General features: G+C 40.0%; 1 protein-coding gene across 13 annotated transcripts; it reads right to left on the bottom strand.

Annotated features, from left to right (window-relative positions):
* Positions 1-11: 11 nt before the first annotated feature.
* On the bottom strand, positions 12-27,405 carry RABGEF1 (RAB guanine nucleotide exchange factor 1). Of its 13 annotated transcripts, none has more exons than XM_090025325.1 (12): positions 27,319-27,395; positions 21,327-22,333; positions 15,827-16,015; positions 13,161-13,327; positions 12,030-12,149; positions 9,491-9,511; positions 8,713-8,882; positions 6,588-6,669; positions 5,295-5,427; positions 4,781-4,872; positions 3,558-3,814; positions 12-2,250 (listed from the first exon to the last, which is right to left on the bottom strand). In XM_090025325.1, exons 3-12 carry the CDS (start codon positions 16,003-16,005, stop codon positions 1,852-1,854), a joined length of 1,620 nt encoding a protein of 539 aa, XP_089881451.1. In that variant the 5' UTR covers positions 16,006-16,015; positions 21,327-22,333; positions 27,319-27,395; the 3' UTR covers positions 12-1,851. The 13 variants fall into 13 exon arrangements, with proteins under 13 accessions (XP_089881451.1, XP_089881449.1, XP_089881447.1 ...); XM_090025323.1 differs by having other exon boundaries at positions 15,827-16,012; XM_090025321.1 differs by having other exon boundaries at positions 21,355-22,333.
* Positions 27,406-27,927: the final 522 nt, after the last annotated feature.

Below are 27,927 nucleotides of genomic sequence, written 5' to 3'. Positions count from 1 at the left end.
TAACAAGGGCATTATGTACATGGTTTTATTTAACACAGCAATTTATACAGTCGCTAAAAGTTTGTTGGGTTTTTTTTTTTTTTAAACGAAAGAAACAATGGTACCTGGATATTAGAATTAGCACCTAGTGTATGTAAAGAAAAGAGACTTGGCAGCATTGAGCACTGCAACCACTGATCAAGTCTTAAACAGTCTAAGAGTCAAGATACACTAACTATTCTTGAAGTAATTTCCTGTGATCAGCTGATTAAATCACTGCTTCATCTCTGCAGGGAACTGTGAGTTCCTAACTACCTCTGAAACACTAGGAATGCATAGTTCAAAAGGTTAAATACATCAATTTGACAGTTAAAAATAGGACAAATCACAGTTTTGGTCTGAAATTATTGCAGTGCAAATTGTGAAGTGTCTGCATTTTTAAAGCAGTGGAATACCGTGAAGAGGTAGGTAACTCTTCCCCTTGATGGTAAAATTTAATGTTGGCTAACAACAGCCCAAGCAAAGGAAAGTATCTTCGGAAAACATGAAATATCATAAGTAGGCAAACAAGACACAGCAGACTAGATTTACTAGAAGTTATATAAAATGTTTCATTGGAATAAAAAATTATACTGTAAGGTTACATTTTCAGAAGAGTAAACCATTAGATTATTCTTCACATGGAAGGGTACAACAATGATGTAAAGCTTTCATGAAGTAATTAATTGTATTAACCAACTTGTTGCTCAGAGGCGTAGCTTGTTCACTTTCATCACTCAAAAAAACCTCTTGCTGAAGCCCAGAATAGTGCAATTTTGTAAAAAATTAATGTGCTCTTTCTTGCCGTTAAAGGCCAAAGCTCTCAGTAAAGCAGCCTGTAAAATATGAATGTATGATGCATACCTGGACTGTCCAGAGGCAGGCAAAGCATGACCCATCAGCAAAAGATGGCAAGTTATAGGCACACTACCAGAAAAAGAAGTCTTACCACTGACCCAACTCCTGAGCCATTTTCCTCTATCAGTGTTTCAAGTCTGTACAAATTTTTTTATTATTTTCCTCCCCTTTTAAAACTTGCCTCAAAACCTTTTGAAAAATGCCTGCATCTACTGGACAAAACAGGGCTAAATGCTTAAAAATATTTAGATGCCACAAGGCTTTTAGAAAGAATGATTCTGAAGATTAAGAATACTATGATATTGTCAAGTTTGTACAACTTCTGACACTGTTAAGCTTTCAAATCTTAACTGAAGAAAGATTTTCCCTCTAGCTACTCTTTACCATCAAGCCTACTGATATGTATTAAGAGTTACTTGCCCGCTTCCTGTGAAATTATTCAACTAAGAAGGTGCTAAAAAGAGACATATATTGTTTTGTACCAATTACACAAGATACCATGCAAAGTTGCAACATTAAACTTTTTAAACCTATTTACAATTCTACATATTATACAATATAGCTTTCATCTTTACAACTATAGAATTAATTCTCATACTAACATTGGTACCTTTCCATTTCTGCTTTTTTTTTTTTTTTTTTAAATAATCGGTTTAACTTAAATTTAAAATGCATAAGGGCATGCTGAGAAGGAAGCTTTCAGGAAAAAAAGTTGTCAACGGACTAGTGTTGCTTAAAAATTACACTGGCTTGTGTAGAAAATTTAAATTCACTTGAAAAACCACAAAAGCCTAATAGAAACCTACTCTGACTAAAATAAATAGTTTATTACACACAAAACAAAAACCCTGTACCTTTAAAAATGTACTGATTTAAACTTATTTGATATTTTGCCTTGAATTTATTCCCCTTTTCAAGCAGCTGTAGTAACAGGGGATGGAAAGGATTCCTTCTGGAGTGAATACTGATCATTTATTATCCAGCATAAACCTGAGGCTGCAATGGTGGGGGCAGCTTGTCATTCTCCACATTTTCAGAGTCAATAGCTGCTAAGGCTTGATTTTTTGGTTTAATCTCCAATGGATATTTCTCAACAATATCTTGAACTTCCTTGGTAATCCCATCAGTCCAATCAATGAGGTCTCTCTCAAGTTTCTTGGCTTCACTGACAATTCTTTCCTGTCTCTCATTCAACTGAGATAGGAGATCTAAGTTCTTATACATTTGCTTAACACCAAGGCATACATCAGGTGACCAATTTTCAGATTCCTGCTTCTTCGGGGACGTCTGGCCAGACATGTAGCGATCAAAATCCTCCTGGCTCAAATTCAAAGACTGAGCATCTAGCTTTTCAATGAAGGCCACTGCACAGCACTAGAAATAGAAGAGAGTAAGTGTTACCGCAGGCTGTATTTTACAAGATGTAACCTATAGCATGCCGGTCTTTTTCTTTGGGTGTTACTTAAACAACCGGATTGCAAGTTTCATGGTTCAGTAGATCACCACACATTAATCCGTCACTGTCCTCAGAAGCCCCTCTACGTGCCCTGCTAAAAAAAAAACCACCAAAAAACCACCAAAAAAAACACCCCACCCAGAAGCAAACAAACCTCTTCCTTCGACCCCCTCTCTGCTCAAAAAAATCCAACAGGCATCAAACAGCAGTGAGGAGAAACACAATTATGAAAGTAACTTACTTTAAGAAATAGAAAGAGCAAATGACAGCAATACAAAATCCAATCAGCTCATCAGATCTCAGCTGTAGAGGCCAACTATACATATGACTAAATGAAGAAGTTTTAGTGCAACTAGTGGGTCACTGTATTTTGAAGCTGGACAGTAGTTTAAAGCATAGTATAGTAAAACAAAAGGATGCATGCATCAATTCCAGGACAGTTCATCACACTATGGCATAAGTTCATGCTACACTATTCAATCCATTTCTGAGAAAGTAAGTATGGAGAGATGCATCTCAAGTAAAAATAATGACCCCCTCTTGAAAAGAACATGTATGATTCAAACTAAGCCTTAAGTATGGTTTAATAAAAATAATATTTTCCTTTATAGCTGGACAAATTCCAGCCCAACTCCTAGTTTTGTTCAGCCCAAGGAATCCCACTTCCTCAGACTTGCAGAATATTGTCCCTTTCGAGCACAACGGCTTGATCCTGCAGAACTGTCATGATAAACACACACAGACTTGAATGGAAACTCCGCATATACAATGGTTGCATAATCAAGCCTCAAGAGTAGTCTGGCACTCGGGACAGCCTCTCAATATTGTTACATATTGGCACTTCCTCTTTTCTCAATTTTTTAAAGAGGTTCCTGTAAATCAAAACAAGCCTTATTTATTTATTTTTTACTTCCTTACAAAATAAAAAACTTAAGAATGCAAGTGGGCAGAGGATAGGTCAGAATCAAGCCCTGAACAGTTTTTAGTACTAGAAGGAAACCAGAGCTGTGTGGTTCACCCAACCTTGAAAGGGAAAAGAAAAGCAGAGAAGATATGAAAGGAGGCATTACAGCTTGCGAACAGCAAGGCAGCACTTCATAAGAGGAACGACTAGACTTTTTTTCCTTCCTGCAATATTAAAAAATCTTCACCTCTCCTGGGACCACCTTACTCAAACAGGAAATAACTTTTTAGTGTACAGCATCACTACTGTTCTTGTGCTTACCAGATTGGTAAAGTAGTAGCCATCTTCTCCTGTCATTAACCTGCTTGGATTACAGAAGCGGGTTATATACTGGATGTTTGACTGCAGACGGGGTGGGTTTCCCTTCAGAACGATGTATATAAGCGTTGGTAAGAAGTCATCAGCAGAAGCTGGCTCATTTTTTGTGATTTTTATAGCATTAAATATATGTTTGCTGCATTTGGTGATGCATGCTAATTTATCACGGGGAACTCGCTTTGAATCCATTTCAATAATATCTGTAAGATAAGAACCTTGAATTAATTGATCTACATATCAGACTCTCTTTTTAGCAAATCTATGTATAATAGTTCCCTGGTTACCCTACTTTGGTTTTCAATTTGTACTACACTTGATACCACATCAAAGCTATGTTGCTAATTTCAGAGCACCCCAAAAAACGTTATGAATTTATTCTCACAACAGCAAGGTGGAAAAACATTCCTATTTTACAGATGGCAAACTCCCAAAGCCATACAAGTAGCCTGTTGGAAATTCAAAAACTGAACCCACCTCTGGGAGGGGCCAGGCCAGACCCTTACACCACAGGAAGGCAGATAAGAGACCTCTGTAACTGATATTTGAATGCAAGTAGCACAGGGAGTCAGAGAGCAGGTCTATACTACTGGTGGCTACACTTTTGGCTTTGGTATAGGAAGGTTTCTAAATATGGAGGATAAAAATACCATTAGCCTGTTTGTGGTTTAAGTCCACCCTAATGCAAGCCATTTTTAACAGGTAACTCAACAACAGAAGCTGTGCTCCCTGGAATCTCTTGAAATATGAACCAAAGGATGTGCCTGATCTTATTAGTTGCCAATGTACACAGTGAAAATATCAGGCAAACCTGCTGACAGGCACTCTGCGAGGTCCTGATTCAGCAAGAATGGGACTACTCTTACACATAAAGAGAAAGCAAAGTAGAGATGACTTCATCCTAACACAGGTAACTACCTCTTTCTGCTTAATGGAACCATGGGCTTAACAGCATACCCACTTCTTACACTACCAATGAACCAAAGGCAAATTTCAGGAGCAAGATTCATTCATCTGCAAAAAATTAATTTATCTTAATAATAAAGCATATAATATTCAGGACAGCAGATACTTGTTTAAAGCAGGAAACAAGCTCTATGAAAAAGCAGATAGTTGTGCTCAATGTCTTCAAAGCACTGACTTATAATAGCTCATTTCTCGTCAAATACCTGTAATTGCTTTCACAACCATATCAGAGACTTCCGGAATTTCCTCGTTGACAGGAACGCACAACATCTGAGGCGTAACCCAGTGTAAAGCCCTACAAAGAGAAACAAATTTGCTGAGAATGTACACTACTCACACTTGCAACGATGACTTGGGATCAGTTGCAACAGATACTGCTAGCAACTTTAGTTACCATATAACATATGAGGTGTGTTCTGCTAAGAGGCAATAATCCTGTTATCAAATATATTTTGTCCCACTAGGAAAACAATGTTGTTGCATAGTAATGATAATAGGTATAGTTTTCTTGGCAACAAGTACGAGAAGATTGCACGAGTAGTTTACCCAGCGGAGTTAATACCTTTTAAAGTCTTTTTGATAATGGAAGCAATCCATCAGTCCCTTTGGTTAATAAGCTTGACGCTCTTGCATACAGAATGCTGCTTTTATTATTGGCAGCCTTGATTCATTTCATGACTTCAGATTTCTAGATTATTTCAGAACAGAAACACTTACCTGATTCTCCTTTGCACAACAAGATCCTTCTTCTCATCATCTGTTGTTTCAGGGCAGAACACATATTTATACAGTCGAGTCATGATGTATTTTTCAATCTGATCCATTGCTTTTTCCACTCTTTCAGGGGACACTGAAAAGTAACAAACCCACCCACCAGAACATGGTAATTTAAATGGTTAACTGTTAAAGGAACCACTGGATTGCTTGAAGACTTCACGCTAGTCAGCCACAATCACCAAGTCAGACTAAACTCAAGAAATTCCCTGCATCTGACCACAGCAGCAGCAAAGCTAGGCAAATATTCTTAAGTTCAGTAAAAATTGATGTTCAAAACTTAATGCTTTAATCCTGCTTAGTGGAAGAAAGGAGAGCGTAGATGTTGCAAGATAAGGACACGTTCAGGTGCACAGCAAAGTGTGAAACTGGTGAGTAAACAGAACTGTCCCTTTGAAGAGAGGCTTAGTATTTTGGTTAAGAAACCTCATTTAGGACCCTGAAAGGATGATGTGCCCCTTGTTAAATATCTTAACAAGAAAAACGAATGTACTTTGCTGTCAGCTGTTAAGTGCCTGCCTCTGGGGAGCCAAAGCATGTGGACTTGTTACTAGGCTAGGAATGAAGGTATGCTTCCTACCGTTAGCTCTATGGAACTGGGACGAGATGTACATTCTTCCTTATGAATTTTAACCTTGGTTAAACTCAGAGGTATTTTTGTGACATGGATGGAGCTCCGGGCATTTTGAACTTTCTACACGTTTCCACCTCTGTGCAACTATTTGGAGTCAAAGAAGGTCTCATGTTTAAGAGTAATTACATGATGGTGGGTGTTGAACTATATTCTCATGGCATCCTATTTCAAGCATCAAGAATGCCACAGAAATAAATTAGATGTACGTGACACACTCACGATAGGTTAAGGAATAAAACTCTTAGTTTTAGGAGAGTTGCCTTTGCAGGCCCATTTAGGTCTCTGCTGTTTTTATAACTCTGACCATTTACTTCCCCTGTCCTTCTGTGGTATCACAGCTAAGGTGTGCTACTTCCACACATAATGCACTGGTGGAATACAATAGTTTGTTTTTTTCCTGCTTTCTCTAGTCTTACAGGTTTTAGAATTGCAGGACTTTAAGTGCAGTACTATTGCTGGGAGGAACTCTAAATATAGCACTGACTATTAAATATTAAGTCTCATGAGGGCTCAGATGTTTGGTCTGATGGATGATGCAAGCAGCCCTCCCTCCAAAATTATACTGTCTCAGCAACAACACAAGAAAAAGAAATTCCTGCTACCTTTCCAACGGGTCTGTAATTTCTCTGCTACATTTTGATAGAAGTCTTGGGCACATTCAGATTGTTCCTCAATACTTAATTCCTACAAAAGAAGACTGACCGTAAGTGAAAGGCAACAGTATCACACCAACTGTAAAGGGAATGTAAGTCACCTACTTATCCTTTCACAGAAAAGGTCTAACATCAGCAACAGAACTATAGAACACAAATTCATCGTAAGCAACACATTTGGGTGTGTCACTTTGTCTCTAACATTGAAGACTAATTTGAACCAAGAAAGCAGCATAAACATTACCTCAACATTTCAATTAAAAGACAAGTGAGTATTTATACTGCAGAAAACTATGAAAAAAATCAACGAGTGGAAAGATGGAACTTGTGCTCAGAGTGTGGGTTGTATGACCTAAAGAAAGTCACTTGATCTTGCTGCACTTTAATTTTCTCATTTATAAAATAGAAACAGTACTCAGCAACCCACCAGAGGAGCTGCAACACTTAACTATGTTAATATTTTTAATAATTTGAAATGGCGACATAACAGAAAATGCAGTGGCAGTAACTTTGGAATACTAAAGAAAACGAAACACAAAAAAACATTATTTCTTAAAACTGGATCACAGCTGAACAAAGCATTTAAATACATTTAACTTTAATAGGGCCGAAGGACACATTTACAAGTCAATGGGAATTAGGAACACACATAAGTTCTGCATGTGCCAAGAGCAAACTGCTTGAATGAGATAATCAGGCATACTTGAAGAGGTGACTAAACATTTAAGCATACTAGTCACAATGCCAAAATGGGGCATTACAAATAGTACAGGAAAGCTAAGGCATCAGCATCATGATCTGACAGCATTTAAAATAGCAAGCTCATTACAGCTTTCATACAAAATAAAGACCACTATAAAAATCTTATTTTTTCTAAAACTGACTTGTGAGAAAGAGGCAGGAAAACATAATAGAAATAGTGAAGATTTTAAACATCATTTGCCATTTGCACTGCCATATAGCTCAGTAGTGCTCCACGCCTCGCCCACAGGGTGATATCATCCAGCCCACAAGACACCTTGCATGTCCGAGAATTTGAAGGGGGGGGAAGTGATGGGGGCCTACTGCTGTTCCCCTACTGTCAGGTTTTTCCAGACCTGGAAGGAGCCTCACGGCCTGGATATTGTGGTCTTGTGTGCTAGGCTGAGAGCGCAGGGTAGCAGGGAGCCCAGATGGGCAGCACAGGGCCTGATCTGACCCAGACAGCCCCTATGCCACTTGGCTAGCCCATGCAGCCTGAAGATCAAGCCCCACTGCTTTTGCTAAATAGAAGAAAACAAAAATAGCATGAAGTACTGAATGTTTTATCACTTCTGCTGTAGATGGCGCTAGTGCTATAACATTTCCCTGAAAACAGACAGCTTTGGAGGAGCAGAGCATTAAAACAGTCAGCTCCCCCTCCCCATCTTATTCTACCCATAAATACAAAACAAAAAGTTAAAACAAAAAACCTGAATGCAAGTAATCTGGATTTGAGTATGCCTCACTATATCAACAACAGTTAGGCACCCTGTATCCACAAGGAGTTTTTCCTGGAATTGACAAAATTCACATTTTGACTGTTTGTAGCCAAATGAATATAGCTTCCTGAAACATTTGAACTTACAAAGTAATTTGCCCTCTTTATTCTTTTCTCATAGACATGAGCTTTATATTATTTTTCAGAACTGCTTTCTTACACTTAGAGAAAGAACATCTATGTTAAATAAGTACTCTGAAACCTACTTTACATCATGAGGTTTATGCACAATTAATTCAGAACAAACAGAAGATATACGACTACACAAACATGAAGAACTTTTTCTATGATAACCCAGGCAACAAGGACAATGAAAAACAAGGCTGAATAAGATTATAACCTTATCCTTCTCCGCCTCTACCATTAGAAGGTATGTAGAGGCAACAACTGCGTAAAAAATGCAGTACGTTTTTGCAACAGCCTGTAATTATACACAAGTCTTAAAAGTATACATGTTCATAACTGAAGAAATTAGACAGCACCGCTGACTGACCCTTTTGGGTTTCAAGTCACTTGTTTTAACTATCATTTATACAACGCACTCAACACACCTACCCTTTTGTGATGCATTGCTTCCAGAAACATTTTGCACTGCTTGTAAATATCTTGACCAGGTTTATGATAGGTCTTGAGAAACTCTATAAACTCTTTGGACACTCGATCTGTCTCAATGCTGGCTTGCCTGTTTATGGAAGGGCTAGGAGCCTTAGCTTCCTGAATCTCTGCTGGGAAAATTTAAAAACAACAGGTTAAGCTGGCTGGTCAGAGCATCATATCAATTACAGCAAGACAAAAGCCCAATTTGAATTTTTATTACGGTTTATAAAGATAAATATTCCACTTTTTTGAATGGCATTAACAGTGAAATGCTGAACATCATTAAGGGCAACCATAAAAACTGACTATTCAACTGGGAAATGACAAATACGCACAGCCAGATTTGTAGTTACGTGAGTAGTCCATCTGCACTCTCAAAATGCTATAAGGAGCCTTAAAGTGCATGTAAGTTGTATTTATATGTTCACTTAAAGGCCTTTTTTTGCCAGAGCAGTATAAGGAACCTTAGTGTAGATGGGAATCTGGCCTTGGGTTCCAATCAAGAGTAGAAACACCTTATCTGTGTTCAGAAACTTGTTTGCTGCCCAACAGGGGGTAGGAACATTCAGTATTTTTTTTTTTGGTTTAAACACAGGACAAGTTCACAAAGCTATACAGGTATATATTAACATAAGCATGTTTTGTCTTCTGGAAAAGATGAACTTTATACAATACACAAAATACAAGATACATATACAAACTTGATATGATCTTCCCCACCCAAGTTCACACCCACCTCTCAATTTGCCAGCCAACACTGTTGAAAATGAAGGATTGAATGTAAGGTGATTCAAATGAACATGATGAAAAGCAAGAAGCGAAGAGACAGAAAAACATGAAAACGTTCTTAATCAGCATGATATAAGCATATCTACAACCCAAACAAACACATTTTTAAACATGCAGAACAAAGAACACATTATTTCAATAGTCATACATGCAGGACTTCAAAAATCAAAGAGAAGAAGAATCTTTCAAAGAAGTAGGTGTATTTATATATTTTGATTTACTATTCAATGCAATTATCTCCAACGTTTAAGATATTACAATAAATGCATTTATGGTGTGCAGCTTCAGGAATTTTAACAGGGTTGAACACCAGGCATGAATTAGCCAAACTGAAATTCTTCAGGTCTGCTCCTAGCAATACAATCTTCTAAAGATGGAAATTTAGTTAGGCACCATTACTATTAATGCAGTAATGTCAAGTTTTACTCTCTACTGTCCATATGGATCAAGTATTTGAATGGTTTGTTGTGATCAATATAAAAAAGGTAAAACCATTCATTTTCACCTATACAGGATCTTTTAAGACTTAAAATCTTCATACCAGAAAGTTCAAAGCAGAAGATCAATGTCTACATCAGTGGTCTCCAAAGTGGGGTGCAGGCACCCCAGGGGGTGCGCAAGATGATCCACTGGGGTGCGCAAAGAAAATATTAGAACTTCTATTTCCATTTATATAAATATACATATATTGGGGGGGGCACGCTCAAAAATTTTTTTACTGATAGGGGTGCGCGATCAAAAAAGTTTGGAGACTGGTCTACATGATGATCAAGCCTACTGTTCTATGGTCTAGTAGATAACAAATACGTTTAACAGTATACAAACAGTTGGTACAGAAAATGCATCTTAAACAGGATGCTCATTCATTTTGAAGAGGTATTTGCTGTACATTATACACATGTATTATTTTAAGACTGTTAGCATAAAATGTTAGCCGTTGGTTTTCTTCAGCATTCAAAACATATTAATCCGAAGTCTATCATCCATTAATTCCTATGAAATTTTACTGAATATCCATAAAAATGACTCATCCTGCTGCTTTTGTTTAAGAAACACAAGTTTTTTTCCCCCCTTTTGAATCCTTTTGTAACTACCGTAGTAAAAACTTGACTCAAATGTCAATGGCCTATCTCTGTATAAAGGCACAATGTGGGGTTAAAAAAAAAGAGAGAGAGAGAGAGAGCCAATGAAAGCTCTCAATCTTCACAAAAAGGTTACTCATTCTTAAAGTAGCAATACACCATGAGAAAACATAATAAAACATTATTACTTAAGGAACTTTGCTACTCTCAGTACCAAGATCTTTAAGACAGCTTACTGCAGATTGTTCATTGCATGGTACATTTTGAAAAACAGCATCAATAGCAAACTTCAGTACACTTGGCTAATACTTACTGAGTTACAACTAAGCATACCTACCTACTTAGAAAAGTTAGTTACAGAAAAGGAAAAGCCCACTTGCACAGGTTAGGAAGAGCCTAGTCACAAAGATATGCCAGCACAATACAGAAGGCAGCCAAGAGTTGAGGAAAGAATGGACTATTTTTAAGGAGCATAAACATCATTTGTAATGAAATCTTTTCTAATCATTTCTACTTGGGGTAATAGGTACCACAGCAGAACATCAGCATATCAGTTACTTCACACTATGGTTGTGCCATTACTTGGACTGAAGTCAAAGAGGTAAACACACAAAAAGCATTTTTTTATATTATACAAAAACATGTTTGTGATGGATAAGCTGCAAAATAAAGACACTGAGTCTTAAGAATTTCTTTAGAGACCAGAACATATCAGATTGCCAAATACCATGGTACAGCAAAGCTTTAGAACAAGAGAGATTAAAATTATCTTCTTTTTTCTTGCTGTCCTTCAGAGTAGATATGGCAAGATATACATTCTGTCTTCAAGGCAGAGAGTTGCATAGACCAGGAAGAGCAAACCATTTGAAGATATGTTCTAGTTATAGTTATTAGAAAAAAAATATACAAACTGGAGCTACATTTCTAACAGTGTTAAATTTCAAAGATTCTGCTCTGAATCAAGGCAGAGCTGGAACCATTTTTTCAAAGACAAAAAAAAAAGAAAAGAAAAAAAAGAACACAGAAAAAAAAGAGGTATGTGGCGGAGGCTTTTATCACTCTATTCCTGAAGGATTGTGTGAAGATGGAAGTCAAAAGCACTTAAGTTTTATTTCTCTCTCTAAATGCGACATATTGGCCTGCAGAAAGGTGCTTGTGCCTGAAAGCTTGCAATTAAAGACTTTCTTTGCAAACACCTAGTTGGTCTAATAAAAGATATCACACCTCTACCACGAGTTCTGATACATATTGGTTTGGAATTCACACACCGATTCGTTTTTCTGGTCACTCTCATATTCAGTGGGATAAGTTCCAGTTGGCACAACCCTAGTTTAGATTTTGCAAAGCCCAACTAAACAAGCTTACTAAAAAGGCAGACAGCTCGCTCACACTGCGCTGCATTACCTTCAGTAGGGGAAGCCAGCTCCCAGGAGGGAGTAAATATCTCCTTCAAGTCCCTGAGAATGTTATCAGCATTGCGCTCCCTCCCAAGCTGTCCTTGCTTAAGGTTTTTCTCTTGAGCCACTGGAATAAATGCAAAAGCAAGCAAGACACCAAGAGCAAGAGTGTCAAGTGACAAGGCGAAGGGTACAAAAAAATTAAAACAAAACAAACAAACAAACCACACATGGAAAACAAAGAATGAGTGCTGCTGTTCTAGATCAAGGGCAAGGAATTAAGACATTCAGTGATGTAATGCTTTTTTTGTGTAGCCAGCTGGCATTCATGCACTGAGAAGCACACACTCCAACGTGAAAGCAAAGTATATTTTATTTTCAAGAAAATATGCAGTGTCACCAAAGCCAAGGCCCAGCAATGTCACCGTTCTGTAGCATGAAAACATACAGGTGATTGAAGCTAAGCTTTCTGGAGTTCCCCCTTCAGAGTCAAGCTTTCACATAACAATTCAGTGCCCAAGCCAAAGCGCACAAAACATGCAAGCTATTGCCATGCAAGGCACCAGGGCCATTTTTCCTCCTCCTTTTCAAGCAGGCTCTACATCTGAACAAACATGAAACTCCTCCAGACGCTGCTTTTCTGTTTTTAAAGATGCTGTATTACACAAGGTTTGTTACAATAATTTTTTTCCTTTAAAAGACATCGTTGACAGACTCCTATTTTCTTGACAAAATTATTTGTCGTTTTTAGAATTATGAGGTGTCATTTGCTGCTTCATCACAGCATGAGGTGTCGTTTGCTGCTTTATCACAGCATTTGCACATATAGACATCAGTGCATCTTAGGATCCTATTTTCATTTGTAGTGCTCCCCTGCAGTTGCATCAAAGTATGTACAGCTGATCACTGATCCCAGCCAGAACCTGTCATCAGAGACAAAGCCCTTCAACCCAACCACTGCTATCGCAACAATCTTGGAAAAGTCTAACCATCATTTTTCCCCCTGTATAAATACCACTCTGGCCTTTTGAGCACACGATTTAGGTTGACATTATTTTTTGTTTTGATATTACTAATCCATAACAAGGGAGACACTGTACAGAATGGTTATGAATAAAAAAAAGATAAAGGTGATTACCCTTCTTGGCTCCTGTCCTGGAAGAAGCACTAAAGAACTTCTTCACTGTAGTCACCTTACGTGTCTTTTCATTGGTTTTCTTTTCCTCAAACTTGGAAAAGGTGAGAGACTGTGCCCCTTGTGTGCTATGACTGCTGGCAAAGGCTTCTTCCTCTTCACGCTGAAGCCTAGAATTAAAGGAATTTAGGTTCTTTTTTCCTGGTTAGCTTCAAGGTTTAAGTTAATTTAGCCACTATCCTACCTATCAACAGGGTCCCTACAGAGTTATCCAATTCTTTTCTGTACCACTTGTATCTGCTTCTACCAAATGTCTGCTCTCCTGCTTATCCTAGTACAGGCATCAGTGTAACTGTTTCCTGCCTGACTGTACTATCTGTCACAAAATCTTTGCCACAGTCATCTTCCTCTCCTGTAAACTTTGCCATGAATATCTTGATTTACTGCTTTATCACATTAATTCCTCACTAATGAAGTACCATATAATCTTACCCCCTTTATGCTTTCACTTCCGCTTATATTTTTATAGTTTCACTATTCTCTTCATCACCTACTTCCATTCAGAGTTTCACAGCTTCTGTCAAAGTTATGCTTTGTACTGTCACCATCTTCATCTACCTTACAATGTCTTAGTTCCTGAAAAAGTTTCTTAATCTTCAAGTAATCCTTCCTCTGTTTCAGTTGCCTGCAACCCCTACACCTTCCTCCTGTTACACTTATCTTATTTAAGGTCAAGCCAGAACTTTGCTTTGAATAAATGACACAGCACACAAATATACTTCCCTAAGAGCATAATGGGAGTCACAAGGAGCCTTACAATTTCCTTCTAGGCCTGGCAAAGCCCATTTCTTAAAGCTAGACTGGCTGGTGTTTTAGTTGGATTGAAATTTATCCTTCTAACCTACATAAACTGCAAAGAAGAGGTACACATACTAACTCTTCAGCGGACACCTTTTTTCCTGTGCAGCCTTCAACATTTGCATAGTCCATGCACGACAAGAGAGAGGCTGGCTTACTTTTCCTGAAACTCCACGCAACTGCCGAGGCTGGGCTACAGCTTGTCCCTGTAGTTATAATCCCCGAGGCAGGAACTGTATTTTACTTATGCTCTAAAGCAGGGGTCAGCAACCCTCAGAACACGTGCCAGAGCATATGCAGGGCACATGAGACCATTCTGCTCAGCACGCCACAGCCAAGCCCTGGCTGCTCAAGGCATGTGGCTAGGAGGCTACAAGGCCTGCTACAAGCAGCCTAGGCTTTGTGGCTGGCAGCAACGCCCAGCCTCCCCCCTCCTACCCCTTGGCATCCTCCTGGTGCAGTTGCTGCCACCAGAGCTAGTGTCAGTGCTCTGGAGCCCGGTACAGCTGTGTGCAGCCTGCCAGCTGCCTGCCACAACTGTGCAGAACAAGGGCCAGCTGTGGCAGGCAACTGAAAGGCTGAAAACAAGTGCACTGGACTCCAGAGACCCGACACTGGCTCCGTGCCAGTGGCAACTGCACGCACGCCTCAAGGCGCAGGGCAAGGAAGGGACCAGGGCAGCACAACTATGGCCTCTGCCCCTCCATCCACCTGGAGGTACATGCGTAGCTGCTGCTAGCTGATCAGGCCCCTTGAAGCTCCCCTGCAGTCTGCCCCTAGCATGCTAAGTCTAGGTGTGGGTCAGGGTTCGGGTGTTTTTGGCACTCCGGCTCTAAAGTGCCGTGCATTTACTGCACTAAACCACTGAGGTTTGTCCCTTCCCGCTGAGTAGTGCCTTCTTAGAAAAGATTCTCTCATCAGCGGTGCTTGGACACTGCTCTAAAATAAATATTACATTTCCTACCTGCCCCTTTCAGCAGTTGATTCTTTTTATCTATGCCAAAAACCATGATGAAACAGCTAATTACAGTGCCCCTTTGCATGGCACACAGGAACATCTGCAGGATGTGGCAAATTCCAGAGATGTCATGATACTCACCTTTGAAAGAACCCTGTCTTAGTGACAGGTAGCAAATATAAAATGCCTCTGCAACTATGCAGTAAAGAAAACACATTTTCTTTTTAAAATATTTTTTTTAATTCAATACAAAATCTTTGGGATCAGGGAATTAGCAAACAAGATGGATACTTTCATCAACTAGAAAAGTAAATATCTAAAACTGAAACAGGATGTTAACTACTGGTAAAACCCAAGAACATTGATGGTCATATGTTCTACATTAGATAAAATGTGATTGCCAGTGACCGACAACATCTGCCTTTTGCCTTAAAAATAGAGGTAGGACAAAAAAAAATTAAACAATAAAGTATAATTATAATTTAATTGGTCTCAGGGGAAAAAAAAGAAAGGGAAAAAAAGGATTTTATTTGAACTAAAAACTGTCCTTTCTAGCCTGCCAAACTGAACAGCTCATGAACAAGAGATTTTTTGTTTAGATTAGGCACTTAACAAGTATCTACTGTTCTTTAGCTCCTCCTAGTCTCCACACTGCGAGGCCCTTCTAAGTTATGCCAGAAAAGGTTACAAACAATGCCTGTCTAGACATAAGAAATCTGTTTTCCTTTTTTTCTCTCCTCCACCAAGTGTCTTACTGAAGACGACCAGAGCAAGGAGGAGTCAAACTGGAACGCAGGAACGTTTGAGAAAGCCATCCTACTTCACATGGGCAAGAAACGAAGAGGGTCTTTACCGCTCTGCCAGCTCCCAGTCTTCTTGAATCTGTTTCTGCCGGGCCTTATGATATTCCTCTCTCCAACACTTGGAGCAGAAGCCCTGCCAGGCTGGGTTCCCATAGTAACCACATCCTTTCTTGCATAGCAGCTCTGACTGATCAACATGAATTCCTCTGCGTTCAGATTTTAGGTTCATTTTCTTCCTGCTGAAAGAGAAAAGGGTAAGAGAGAGAAAAACTTGCTAACAGACTGCTAAAGAAAATCGATGCCTGTGTTACAATGAAGTGCAAATATTTTAAAGAATGAATTTGTTCCATTATACACAAGCTACCCTACGTTTTAATCACAAGGGAAACAGCTTCTTCCACTTTGAGAACACCTGCAACTACTGGGCTTGTCACCAGGCAGTAGCAAAACACAACAGGATTTACACAATTTGCACAACTTTGGTTAACCTAAAGGGCAACATGCAAGACAGCTATTTAAAGAGCAGGCCTGATTTTTCACTCCCCCCCTTGTATAAATGCATCAGCCTGCAGGGTAAAATGCTACCAAAGAAGAACATTCCATTTCCACCAAGGAATAACTGGCTGAAAGTGACTGCACAAGGTGGTAGAGGATCAAACAAACTATCTTTATTACATTATTATTTTTGAAATCAGAGACAAGCCCAGTCTAAACCCAAAGTTAGGTTAAAGAGTGAAACCAGGAAGTCATCATCTCAGAGAACAAGTATTCTTTGCTGCATATTAGTACATGGTCATGTTAACACTTGTACCTCCCTAATTGCTTTTATGTTTGAAAACAGCTACTTTATAGAGATACATTCTTTCTACAGACATGGTCTCAGACAGCTGCACCTTCAGCCAAATGTCAGTGACATTTGGCTGAATTTTGAGGCTACCTTTAACAAGAAAAATTCAAGCATATTTGATGATGATACTCGGTTGTTTTGGTTTTTTGTTTTTAAAGGATTTAGGCAGTCTCAACCCTCCAGACTGGAAACAACAGTGCTAATTTACTTGGTCTGGTAGGATACCTGCTTGTCTTTGTTTTTCACAATGATGGAGCAGCTAGCTACCTTTCCAACAGCTGCCAGCAGTTTTCCAATCTGAATGACTTACTCCAATTTAAACTGTTTGGTTCAAGTCCAGTGCAGAATTGCTTATGACATTAAATCTAAGCAACTATGTACTAAAGATTGCTGCCTATGGCAAAACAACCCTTGTGGTTTGAACAACCCTTGTGGTTTGAACCAAAACACCCACCCATGCAGACTGCAACCAAAAAGTCAGAACCTTTTGTCAAACCCTAGTCAAACCCCTGCAGGAAACTCTGGCCTACAATCTGTTACCTAAACTGATCCATCTCCGATGTCAGAAAACCCATTACTGTTTCTGCCCCCCATTACTCCTACTGAGAAGCAGTTTCAGAACCTCACTCTTTCGATGTGTAGAAATCTTCTAATTTGCATCTTAAAATTTATTCACAGCCAACTATGCTCATTTGTTCTTCTCCCTTTAGTTTAAATAGCTCTTCTAGCTCCCAGTACGTGTGGCTACCAAACAAACACTCAAGAGCAGCTGCTCACACTCAATTGTGGGCAAACTACATAAGCACATAACTAACAAGCATTCACACAAAATGTCTTCAATGACCTTCAAATCACTAGTTATTTAACAGCACCATTCAACTGCAGAAGAAATACATTTTTTCCCCTGTATTACCACATTACCAGTGACAAACACATGAAAGTAAATGTCATCACTTCACAATGTTTGATGGCAAGGGAGATGACAGGCATTTTGACCCAGGCTAAATTATTTCCCTGATGGCTAAGGAAATATATTTAAAGTTACACAGAATGAAAGGTATCCATGTTGTAGCTGTATTGGTCTAGAGACAAAAGGAATCAGAACTTGTGGCAGAGGTGATATCTTTTCTTAGACCAACTAGATTTTTACGGTCTTTTCTCCTATGCCTGAAGAAGTGTGTTTGTGCCCGAAAGCTTGCAATTAAAGACATGTTTTGGCCAAAACCTAGTTGGTCTAAGAAAAGATATCACCTCTACCATGAGTTCGGACACAATGAAAGCAACTTACTCTAAACAAGAGTCAGTTTAGGGGTCTAATCTTAAAAATGTTCATGTTTGGACTCCCTTCCTCATTTTGTTTTGGTTTTGGGAGAGCAACAAATTATCGCAATAAATTAGCACCATCCAGCTGAGACTCCTGCACTTAACAGGCAACCATTTAGCTAATGAGTAGACAAAGCTATTTCACATGTAACCAAAAATAACTGCATTTACTCAACTTGGACTTTACATTACAGAAATGGGCATGCTATCAAGCTTATTGAGTAACACAACAATAAAAGTGAAACATGAAGACCGTCTCCTTTCTCTTCCCTCTTAACTCTACAAATAAACTTATGTTAATGTTGCACAGAGGAACTAACTGAAGTCAACAAAATAGGGGTAGTGAAAGCCTGGAATAATTCTGCAAATTCTGTTCACCAATTACCAAAGCCACTTCCTAAACATGTAGCAATTAACTAAAGTTTCATACAAAAGTCTGGAACAGGACAGCTGCCTTTAGACTATCCCACTGAAGAGGCTTCTCTTAACCAAGCATGGGTTTTCAAACTGCACGAGCAATAATTTTATCTGCGCCATTTTCATTTGCCAGCTGACTGCTTCCCACAACCGTTCCTTGTTAAAAGAAAGAATCAGCTTTCAAGAAAAGCTGTTACCTTTGTTAGCTACTAGAATCTTTCAGGCAAGATTTTATGTGGAACGTTTTTATAACAGGAGTTTTAAATCAGTTCTCCTTGACCATTCCAAGCTGCCAACTCGCATCAGACCCCAAACATTATAAGACAAGAAAATTTGGGAATGATTGTCATGACTAGAAGCAGAAACTTAAGTTTCTTCTGCTAAAAAGGGGAAGCAATGCTTGAGACTCCAATGAAACAGTCTAGGAAAATGAGGGAAGCAGAACAAAGAGCCACGCGATTACAAACCTCCATCATTGCTACCGTCTTCAGAAAGCTTCTACCTCTATATCCAAGTTGCTACTACAGTGGCTCAAAGCCTCCCACAATTTTCTGAAACTCAAAAGTTCACCAATTCAGATAAACCTGTCCTCCTGTGTATACTGAACTTTTGCCATACACTGCAAACATTTTTTACCACATCAGAACCAGAATCTTAACAATTTGGATTTAAAACTAGCAAGTTGAGCCTCTAGTTGAGAGAGTCTTATGTAGGAAAAAAGGCTAGAAAGTCAGACCCCTCTGTGTTCTCCCCTCTCTCTGGAGAAACATAAAGGGTACTATCCAGCACCAAGCCACTGAAATACTAAACTGTTCCCTTTTCTCCCTTCCTTTAAACAGCTCAAATTACAGTTAGTTTTTTGGATCCAGGAACTAAAGAGGTCACCCTGAATCAATAGGAACATACTGCCTGCCACACTTCAAGGGAAGACAGATTCTTCTTACTTTGTCTTCATTTTTTATTCTTCTCCCGCCCCCCACAATTTCATTTATAATGAAAATGATCTGTAGCCAAGCCAGTTTTTCTGCATATCCACCTTTATGTGAAGTTAGTTTTCCATCTCAAGAAATCAACTATCCATTTAATAAAATAAAGAGCACAACTGAACTGCTACATTATACAAATCTACTGCCATTCCTAGGAAAAGATTATTACTGGGGCTGGGTGCCTGAAGGTCAAAGAGATCACAGTGGGGGTTTTTTTGTTTTGGGGTTTGTTTGTTTTTAAAGCTACCATTTTGAGTTCCAAGATTATTCCTCTACTACATCTGCACAACTGGGCCCTTTACTTGTATTTGGATGAACATACTGCACAAAAGCAATGGCTGCCTGAAGCTCATTTTTAGATGATGACTCAGCGCAATGGGAAAAAGCAGTTCAACTTGCACGGACATTGGAGATGCAAACAGCGTTCCAGGCAGCTTCCCTGCTGCCTGAGCAATGAGATATCAAAGGGAAACACAAGAAAGATTCCTCCTTGTCTTCAGGTAATGGAAGCACTCAGGTCAAAACGTAATCATGAAGCAGCAGAGGACCATGAAGAAGAATGAAGTGGTGTAAGGTCACAATGGTACAATCCACTGATGCTACCCAGCCATCCTATGTCAGGTACCCAGTACTCTTCATGCACACTCCTCGAGTAGCTCAGGACCTGAGAGGCACTGCATCTCTGTTGCAAAGGTGTAAACATCTCTGGTACATTTCCATTAGGTCTGCTCTGAACATGCAGCAGCAGCACAAGTGCTGTGAAGGCAGAAACTTCAACCTCCTATGCCCTCCCAGCAAATGCCATAATAAAGAGCTTCCCTTCAAGCTGCTGCTGGACTGTCCTGGCCTCCCCAGGGAACCCAAGATCAGTTATATCAAGGCACACCATACTGAGCTACATTTTAAGTATCATCAAGGAAGTGGAGTTTTTATGTTTTTAAAAAGCTGATTTTTAAATTAATCATTTTTTTCCCCTTATGCCATGCTCAGAGCTGATCTTACAACTTTCTTTTTACATCAAGGCCCTCTCTGTGATGCAGCCAGGCTTCAAGGTCTCCTTCAAGCCTTCATATACATTGCAAGAGAGTCAAAACAAATGTACCAGATCACCATGGGCATAGGTACGGTTTACTCAGGAGCATCTGAATGAAAAATAACAGTGCCAGGCATCATAGCTTACTTTTGCTATGCCAGTTTGGGATTGGAAAGGAAAGAGACCAAGTATTTACTGTCTTGAGTACTCTGATAAGCACACTGAGAAAAACTACGTATTAGAGACAGCTACATCATTCTGCACTGTTCCAATTACAAGTCATAGCCACTTGCATTTGTACAATACCCCAAGTGCTGCAAATGCACATGGGTTGTTCAACAGGTATAATCAGGCAGCTACACTGCCAAAAATCTCTACAGATGGAAGAGCCCAGTTGTGCAGCTTTTCTGAGTCCAGACAGTTATACATATAACAAAATGTCCAAATAACTGTATCATAACTTTGTGGTGCAACTGGGAACTGGCTTTGTATTTCATATAGTGCCTTTTTTTCTCTTCTTTTCTTGAGTTCAAGGAAAAAAAGGGAACAGTGATGATACATGCCAGTACACAAAGACAATGAAATACCAATACACAAAGGAAGGTGAAATAAACAAGGTAGAAAAGACATATTTACTTACTGTAAATTTTCTCCCTTCTCCCCCTGCCACAACATTTGTTTAGTGAGACCATAGGCAACTATTTATAAACTTCAGACTAAACACAATATCACTAAATGACATGCTTGCTACTTTGGTACCAATCGAAAACTCCACAGCATTACTCTTCCCTGCCACCCAAAGCTCTTTCACTTTGAACTTTACTTACGCATGAGAATATTGCAAGTAGCACACCACTGTACTTTCATCAAAAAGAGCCAAACAATACTTAACAGGCACATTAAGGTGATACAGAAGTTTGAGTAATTAAAAAACAAAAACAAACCCTCAGCAGCACCTCTGCCTGACAGTACCTCTTGATATACGATCGTCAGTTGTAACTGGCATATAGTCAAAATCTGAGCTGCATGTAAACAGTACAGGGCTTCAATTACTGCAGCTTTGATGGCACTAAAGAAACCATGCCTATCATGGACGTCAGCAAGATGTTGAATCTCCTTAGCCTCGTCTTCCCCCCATTTGTTCTTCATATCATGGATCCTCCTTTGACTCTCCAACAAGCCAAAAAAAAGGTTCAATTTCTTTTGCTCGGAGTTGATGGGCTTGCGCTTGCAGTCGATCGACTCTTGAATCTCCTGGTCGTTCTCATCGAGCCCATCCTGATGTTTTCTGGAATCCAAGTGTCTCTTCATAGGCACTGATGACAGTGGCCTTGAGGGCACCCCACAAGCTGCTGACATTTCCCCATCATCATTTACTGGAATTCACCAGTTTCTCATTCAGGCACTGCAGGAGGGTGTTGCTTGCTTGGGTCCTCAAGTCCTTCAATACTGATCTTCCATAGGCTTTTATTCTGCTGCAGCTGTTGTTTAGGAGCCAGTCTGAATGAGATAACCAAGTGGATGAGTCAGTGATAACTCCAGCAATCGTCAACTCCTAGCACAGTATGGGTGATGTGGACATGTTTGCAATCCTAGGCATGGACAATGACACAGTCAATCAGGTGCTGATGTTTAGATCCTGAGTGCTGTCATGAGGTCTTGTTCCTGTTTTTCTGGTGAAACTGTGTGGGGGATGGCGAGTCCATGTTCTGCACATTTGGTCAAGACGATAATGACACTGGAGTTGACCTTTCCTACTCCTTTTTTGCCAATGGTTTTGTTTCAGAGGTTAGAGTCCCTTCCATCTCTAGCACTGAAATCACCAAGAAGAATAAGTCCATCTCCCTCCACAATGTCAGAAAGGACTTGGTCAGAGTGGGCATCAAATTCCTCCTTGGTTTCAGCAGCATCAAGAGTCAGGGCATACATGCTGACGATGGTGGCATACGGTCTGTATAGGAATGCAGGAGAGCCAACAGTGGTATCAAAGTTACACAGATTGAAACAAAAGGTTTCCTATTTTTAGATGCATATGGACTTCAAACATAAGAGGTTAGCAGAAGAGAAGGCTAAGAGTGTACCTTAGCCTTTAATACTGGCAACTCGAAACAGCAAAAAAACACCATGAGGCCTGGCACATTTGTCTATGAACTCCTGAATCCCTCTTCCAGTTTCTCTGTCTCTCCAGAAAGAAGCAGTTTTAAAAGTATTCTCTTGGCTTCTATCATGTTCCTTAGAGACAACCCATGTCGATTCCATTAAGCAGCTCTGATCAAATCCTACATTTCCTTGATCTAAATCCCCACAGCACTATTAACCCCTTACTACTATGTTAATCCTTCCATTAGAAATAATCAGCAAACTTATTCTGAAACAATTCTGAATGCCTGATGCAAAAACATTTAAACCAATTCATTATAATGGCTCTGGCATTTTAACATTTTAAAACTCGCACAAGGAAGAGAAACCAAGGAAGACTGCATACACATATGATAAATAATGAGCTGTTTCTTCACATACTTACTAGTGACAGAATGGCAGATTAGAGTCACATAACATGAGAAGGGTTTCAGGTGGGACCTCCACTAGTTCAAAATGTACTTTTGACACTTTAAAACCATACATGTAACTATAAAACAGATCACATTGCTTCTTCTATAAAGCTGCATCTTAAATCAAAAAGCCTACCACACCCACATATATCACCCACAATTTGTAGAGTAGAGAGAGGTAGTGCTAGTTTAGAAAAGCCTTCACTACCTTTTGTTAAGAAACTGTCAAATCCCACCTAAGCCAGATGACTAGACTAGATAACACAACAGAGTAAGCACCAGCAGTCAATCTACGCTAGCGCTCATAAGTTGTGTTTAGATAAGCATGGATATTTGGTTCCCTGGGGACAATCAGCAGCAGGACACCTTGTGCCTCTTACCTCAGATGGGGTAGGGGAGGCTGGGGCCAGTAACTGTGCTGACCCCAGCAGCCTTACCTGGGATCCTGGGGGCTGGGGAAGCTGCAGCCGCATTGCTTCTGCAGCTTGGAGCCTGGCTGGCGGCTCAACGTGTGTGACCCTGCTTTTTTCCTGTGCAGGTTTTTTTGACTCCTGGATCTCCAGGGGTCAAAACCCTGCCCCCAGACTGCAAGGTAGTAGCGCAGGCAATACCTGAATGTGCGGTATGTGGCACCACAGATGGGTGTGCACATCACATATCACATGGCCATGCTCACCTGGACATGGCCGTATGGCCAGCAATGTGGAGCTGAACTAATGCTAAAGTGATGGTGGACAGTTTTCACAAATTAATCACTGCATACAAGGGAAAAATGATATACCTCCAGATACACCAAGATGCAAGGGAACCAAAATTGCCAAAATGAAGAAAGATAATCTCAGCAACTACTCCCATGGGAAAGAGCAATGTCATCATTTCAGTGTCTTCAAGTAGTCAAAAAATCCTCCAGTAATTGTCTTTAATTAAAATACTACAAGTTAGCATTTGAGATGGAATTAGCTAGTCAGACAGTCTACTATTTTACTACTGAATGAAAATATTCATTCAGAAAAGCAAGCCAAGAAACTGCATGGCATATGAGTGAGTCATGCAAATGCTCAAGCACTCATAATTCATACACAAACCTAACACTAAGTGTTCAATCATGTAATTAGTATGAACTTGGGAAAAACCTAGAAGTTAAGTTCTTTCACAGGGCAAGGAGGGGCTAGATGACTTAGATCAAATCATACATAGCAAATATGAAATCAGCAACCTAGTAATACAACTACCTGTTTTGTCCTACCCCAGCACCGTATTAACCCCTAATATAAGTTTTAAGGAGTGGTTGATTAAGTAATTAGATAAACAGCAACAATGTTTATTTCCTAACATACTATTACTTATCATCAAATGCATATTAATCAAGAAGAGAACTATTTTATCTTTCATTCAAAATCCATACTTTTGCTCCAACTACTGTTTTAAAATAATCCCAGATCAGTTTGCAATCCTTTCAATAATGTGGAAATGCAATGGCAACATATGATTTAGTAATACTTGACACAGGAAGTTATATCCCCTTGTAACATTTTTAGCTTACTTCCAACGTACTGGCTGGCTATGAGGCCTCACAATTCCTAGTAAACCTAATTTATTATTTATTCCAGTTCTAAAGAAAGATTTCAGTTACACTTAAAGCACTACCCACTTTCCAGTACCGATGCTGCAAATTTGAACTACAATTTAAATTTGTCCGCGTCAAGGTCTCAGATACCATATGTAGTGATGAATACTAATTTCCATCATAAGGATCAAAAATAAAGTTAATGGATTAACTATTCCAAGGCATCTTTACCTTCAAGTCTCACACAATCAGTTCTTTTAACCTGCACCAAATGAATCGCACTACCTGGTGTGCTCAGAGAAATTCAAGCAATTCACCATTACATTTTATAACTGTTATCTACAAGCTTCAGGACTGCTGAATGCAATCTCATTATTACATTCTTGATGTTAAGTATAAAGCTAAAAATAAAAATATCAGTTCCTCAGTTGAATACAAAGTAAAATAGTCTCATTCAAAACTCAAATCCTGAAGCATTATGCTTACTTGCACCTGCCTTGATACTCATGGCACTTCACAAGCATGGTTTTATGTGACAGTCTGATGACTTAGGTCATAAGAAGTACAATAATGACAAGAAGAACAGGCATAATAAAGGACTTTATGGCAAATGATAGACAGACTGTTACATAATTCCTAAGACTGAATATGGACTTTGAAAAGTCCTTGTGAGTCCAGTAATTTGTGATTACATTTTAAAGCACCTATCCATAGTTTTCAGTGTTCTCCTTTCCCCCAGATCAGATGTATATCCATTTTAATTAACATACTTCCTTCTTGGAAAGAGAAAGAGCACTTTAGAAACCACGAACATTACAAAAATATTGCATATTCACCTATGTGTACGTTGATTCTGTTAGCTTTTTTCTTTTAATTCCACAAAATGTTCCCAGCTATATTTAATGTTAATGATTCAGACTAAAAAAACATTTCAAAGAATCTTAATGACCAGGACTTCGCATAAACCTAAATTAAGTTATTAAAATGGATCACTAAGGATCTCTAAGATCAGGATGGATACCATTCTCGGTCAACAGCAATGCTTAAGTATTTAAGAGAGAACAAGTGCCCCTAAATATGGCACTATAAATGCTCTGAAATAATGCCACTTCATCTATGCTTGAAAGCATTCAAATGTATTAAATACTACAATATGATAACAATTTTTAACTTCTAACAACTGCCATCAGCTTCCCTTGGACATATTTAAAACTTAATCTAGACCCTTTCGGTATATCAACATTTGCCATACTTCCTCTGGGTCAAAAGCATCTTGCAGTCTGGGTGAACCCTCTGCAGAATTCTAACAACTTGCTTGGGGAAAAATAACAGCTTGAAAGGTTTTACGCAGCCAACTTGACTTTAAGGAAGTTGTATTTATCCCTTGGAAATACTGACTTTGAATGAGTAACTTCCCAAAAGCCTGTCAGAATAATCCAAGTGTTAAAAATCACTTGAAAACTGAGGATGAAGACTTCACTTTTCCATCTCAAAATCAGTTCAGTTTTGGCCCACATCAGCAGAGGTTCCCAGTCCAGGACTCACATCTGCTTGCGCTACAAAAGCCACCCCTGCAACTGGCAACCTTGTTAGGAAAACCAGCTGAAGCTGCAAGTGCGCAGGGTTGCACCAAACTGGTTTTGAAGGGCTGGGCTGCACAACCTGGGAGGGTCTGATCTGAAGCAGGCAGGCAGCAACTGCAGGTACCGACTTGCACTGCAGCTGCCCAAAAGCGAAGTACGCTTGCTCTGTGCTTAAACAGAGGACTTCATTTTTCAGATCTGTGGTTATATTACTTCAGAGCACTGGCATGGCTTTTTGGGATCACACATCCCGGTTGTAGCTGTATTGGTCTAGAGGAAAAAACAATTGGGGCTCATGGACAGAGGTGATATCTTTTATTAGACCAACAAGCTTTTTGCAAATCCTGTGAAATCCTATTTGAACTTTCATTTCTAACCGAAAAGAACTTCTGCAATCTTTTCTCCGACGCCCGACCCATTTTTAATAACTTAATTTAGCCTTATGCAAAGTTCTGGTCGTGAAGATGTTCTGATGTTTTTTTTTCAGTCTAAAACATGAACATGAAATAGAGCTGGGAATATGTGTGGCATTAAAAGAAATGAAAAAAAAAGCAAACAGAATCCATGTACACTGACAAGGTGAATACGCCGTCTTTTTGCAACCGTTCTCAGTCGCTGCGTTTGTCCAGGACTTCTCTTTCCAAGAAGGAAGTATCTGAATCAAAATGGATCAACATCTGTTTTTGTTTTGTTTTGTTGTGTTTTGGGGGGGGGGGAGAAGCAAGTACTGAAAACTATGGATGGGCGTCAAAAAAACAACAACTTAGAATTATACGTACACACACACACATATACATATATATACATGCACACACACATGCGCACACGTTTGTGCTCCAGAAGCTTGCAATTAATGAATTTCATTGTGCAAAAATCTTGTTGGTCTAATACAAGAGATCACCTCTGCCCATGACCTCTGATTGGTTTGTTTTTTTGGGGGGACGGCTTGGAGCGGGGGTTAAGGCTAAATTTTGGGCAGAAAACAATCTATTTCCTGCTATTTTAGATGCTATTTGTGAAAACTCCGTCCCCCCGCCCCAAGAGGCACCGGCCGGCTCAGCCTAGACTCCTAAGCAGCAGCGGTCTGCCAGGCCGGCCCGACGGCGACCGTGAAGCACTGACTCCGCTCCGCCCCTCACGAGGGAGGCGGACGGGGCTGCAGCACCAGCTCACCCCGGTGCGGGAGAAAGGCGGGGGATTCCGACGACCCGGCCCCGGCCCCGGCCCCACTCACCTCCGCGGCCGCCGCGGCGCAGACGGGTCCCCTCGGCCGGGCCCCGCGCGCCCCTCCCCCCGCTGCGCCTGCGCACACGGCGGCCCTTGCGTCACTTCCGATCACGCCCCCCGCGGTGACAGCTGGCGACTGGGAGGGGCGCGGAGCAGCGGTGACGTCACCGCGCGCCCTACCCCGGCGCATTCCGGAGCCGGCCGCGCCCCGCTGCGCACGTGGGCGGGGCCTGCGCTCGTGCTCGCCCGTGGAGAAGACGGCAGGAGGGAAGGGGGTCCACACCCGCTCTGCACCGACTGCCCGGAGGAATTTTCCATCTCTTGACTCCTCTGTGAAATCCTGCGAGAAGTGAACTTCCATTTCTGCCCAGGAGAACTTTTACAATCTTTTCTCCAAGGCCTGATGAAGGGTGTTTGTGCCTGAAAGCTTGCAATTAAAGATTTTTTTTTTTTTTTGCAAAAATCTTGTTGTTCTAAGCTAGCATCTCTACTATGAGTCCTAATTGCCCTTTCGCAGTATTTCAGGGGTTTGCAGTTGTGACCCAGAGCTGTGAATGTGATGTCGCTTGAATTTTTGCGGAGCAATGTCTGCCACGACTGTCAATAAAACCTGAGA

Source organism: Crocodylus siamensis, chromosome 13 (assembly GCF_052110815.1).
Source record: "Crocodylus siamensis isolate JL-2025a chromosome 13, ASM5211081v1, whole genome shotgun sequence".
Lineage (NCBI taxonomy): Eukaryota > Metazoa > Chordata > Crocodylia > Crocodylidae > Crocodylus > Crocodylus siamensis.
This window is presented reverse-complemented; position numbering and strand designations above follow the sequence as displayed.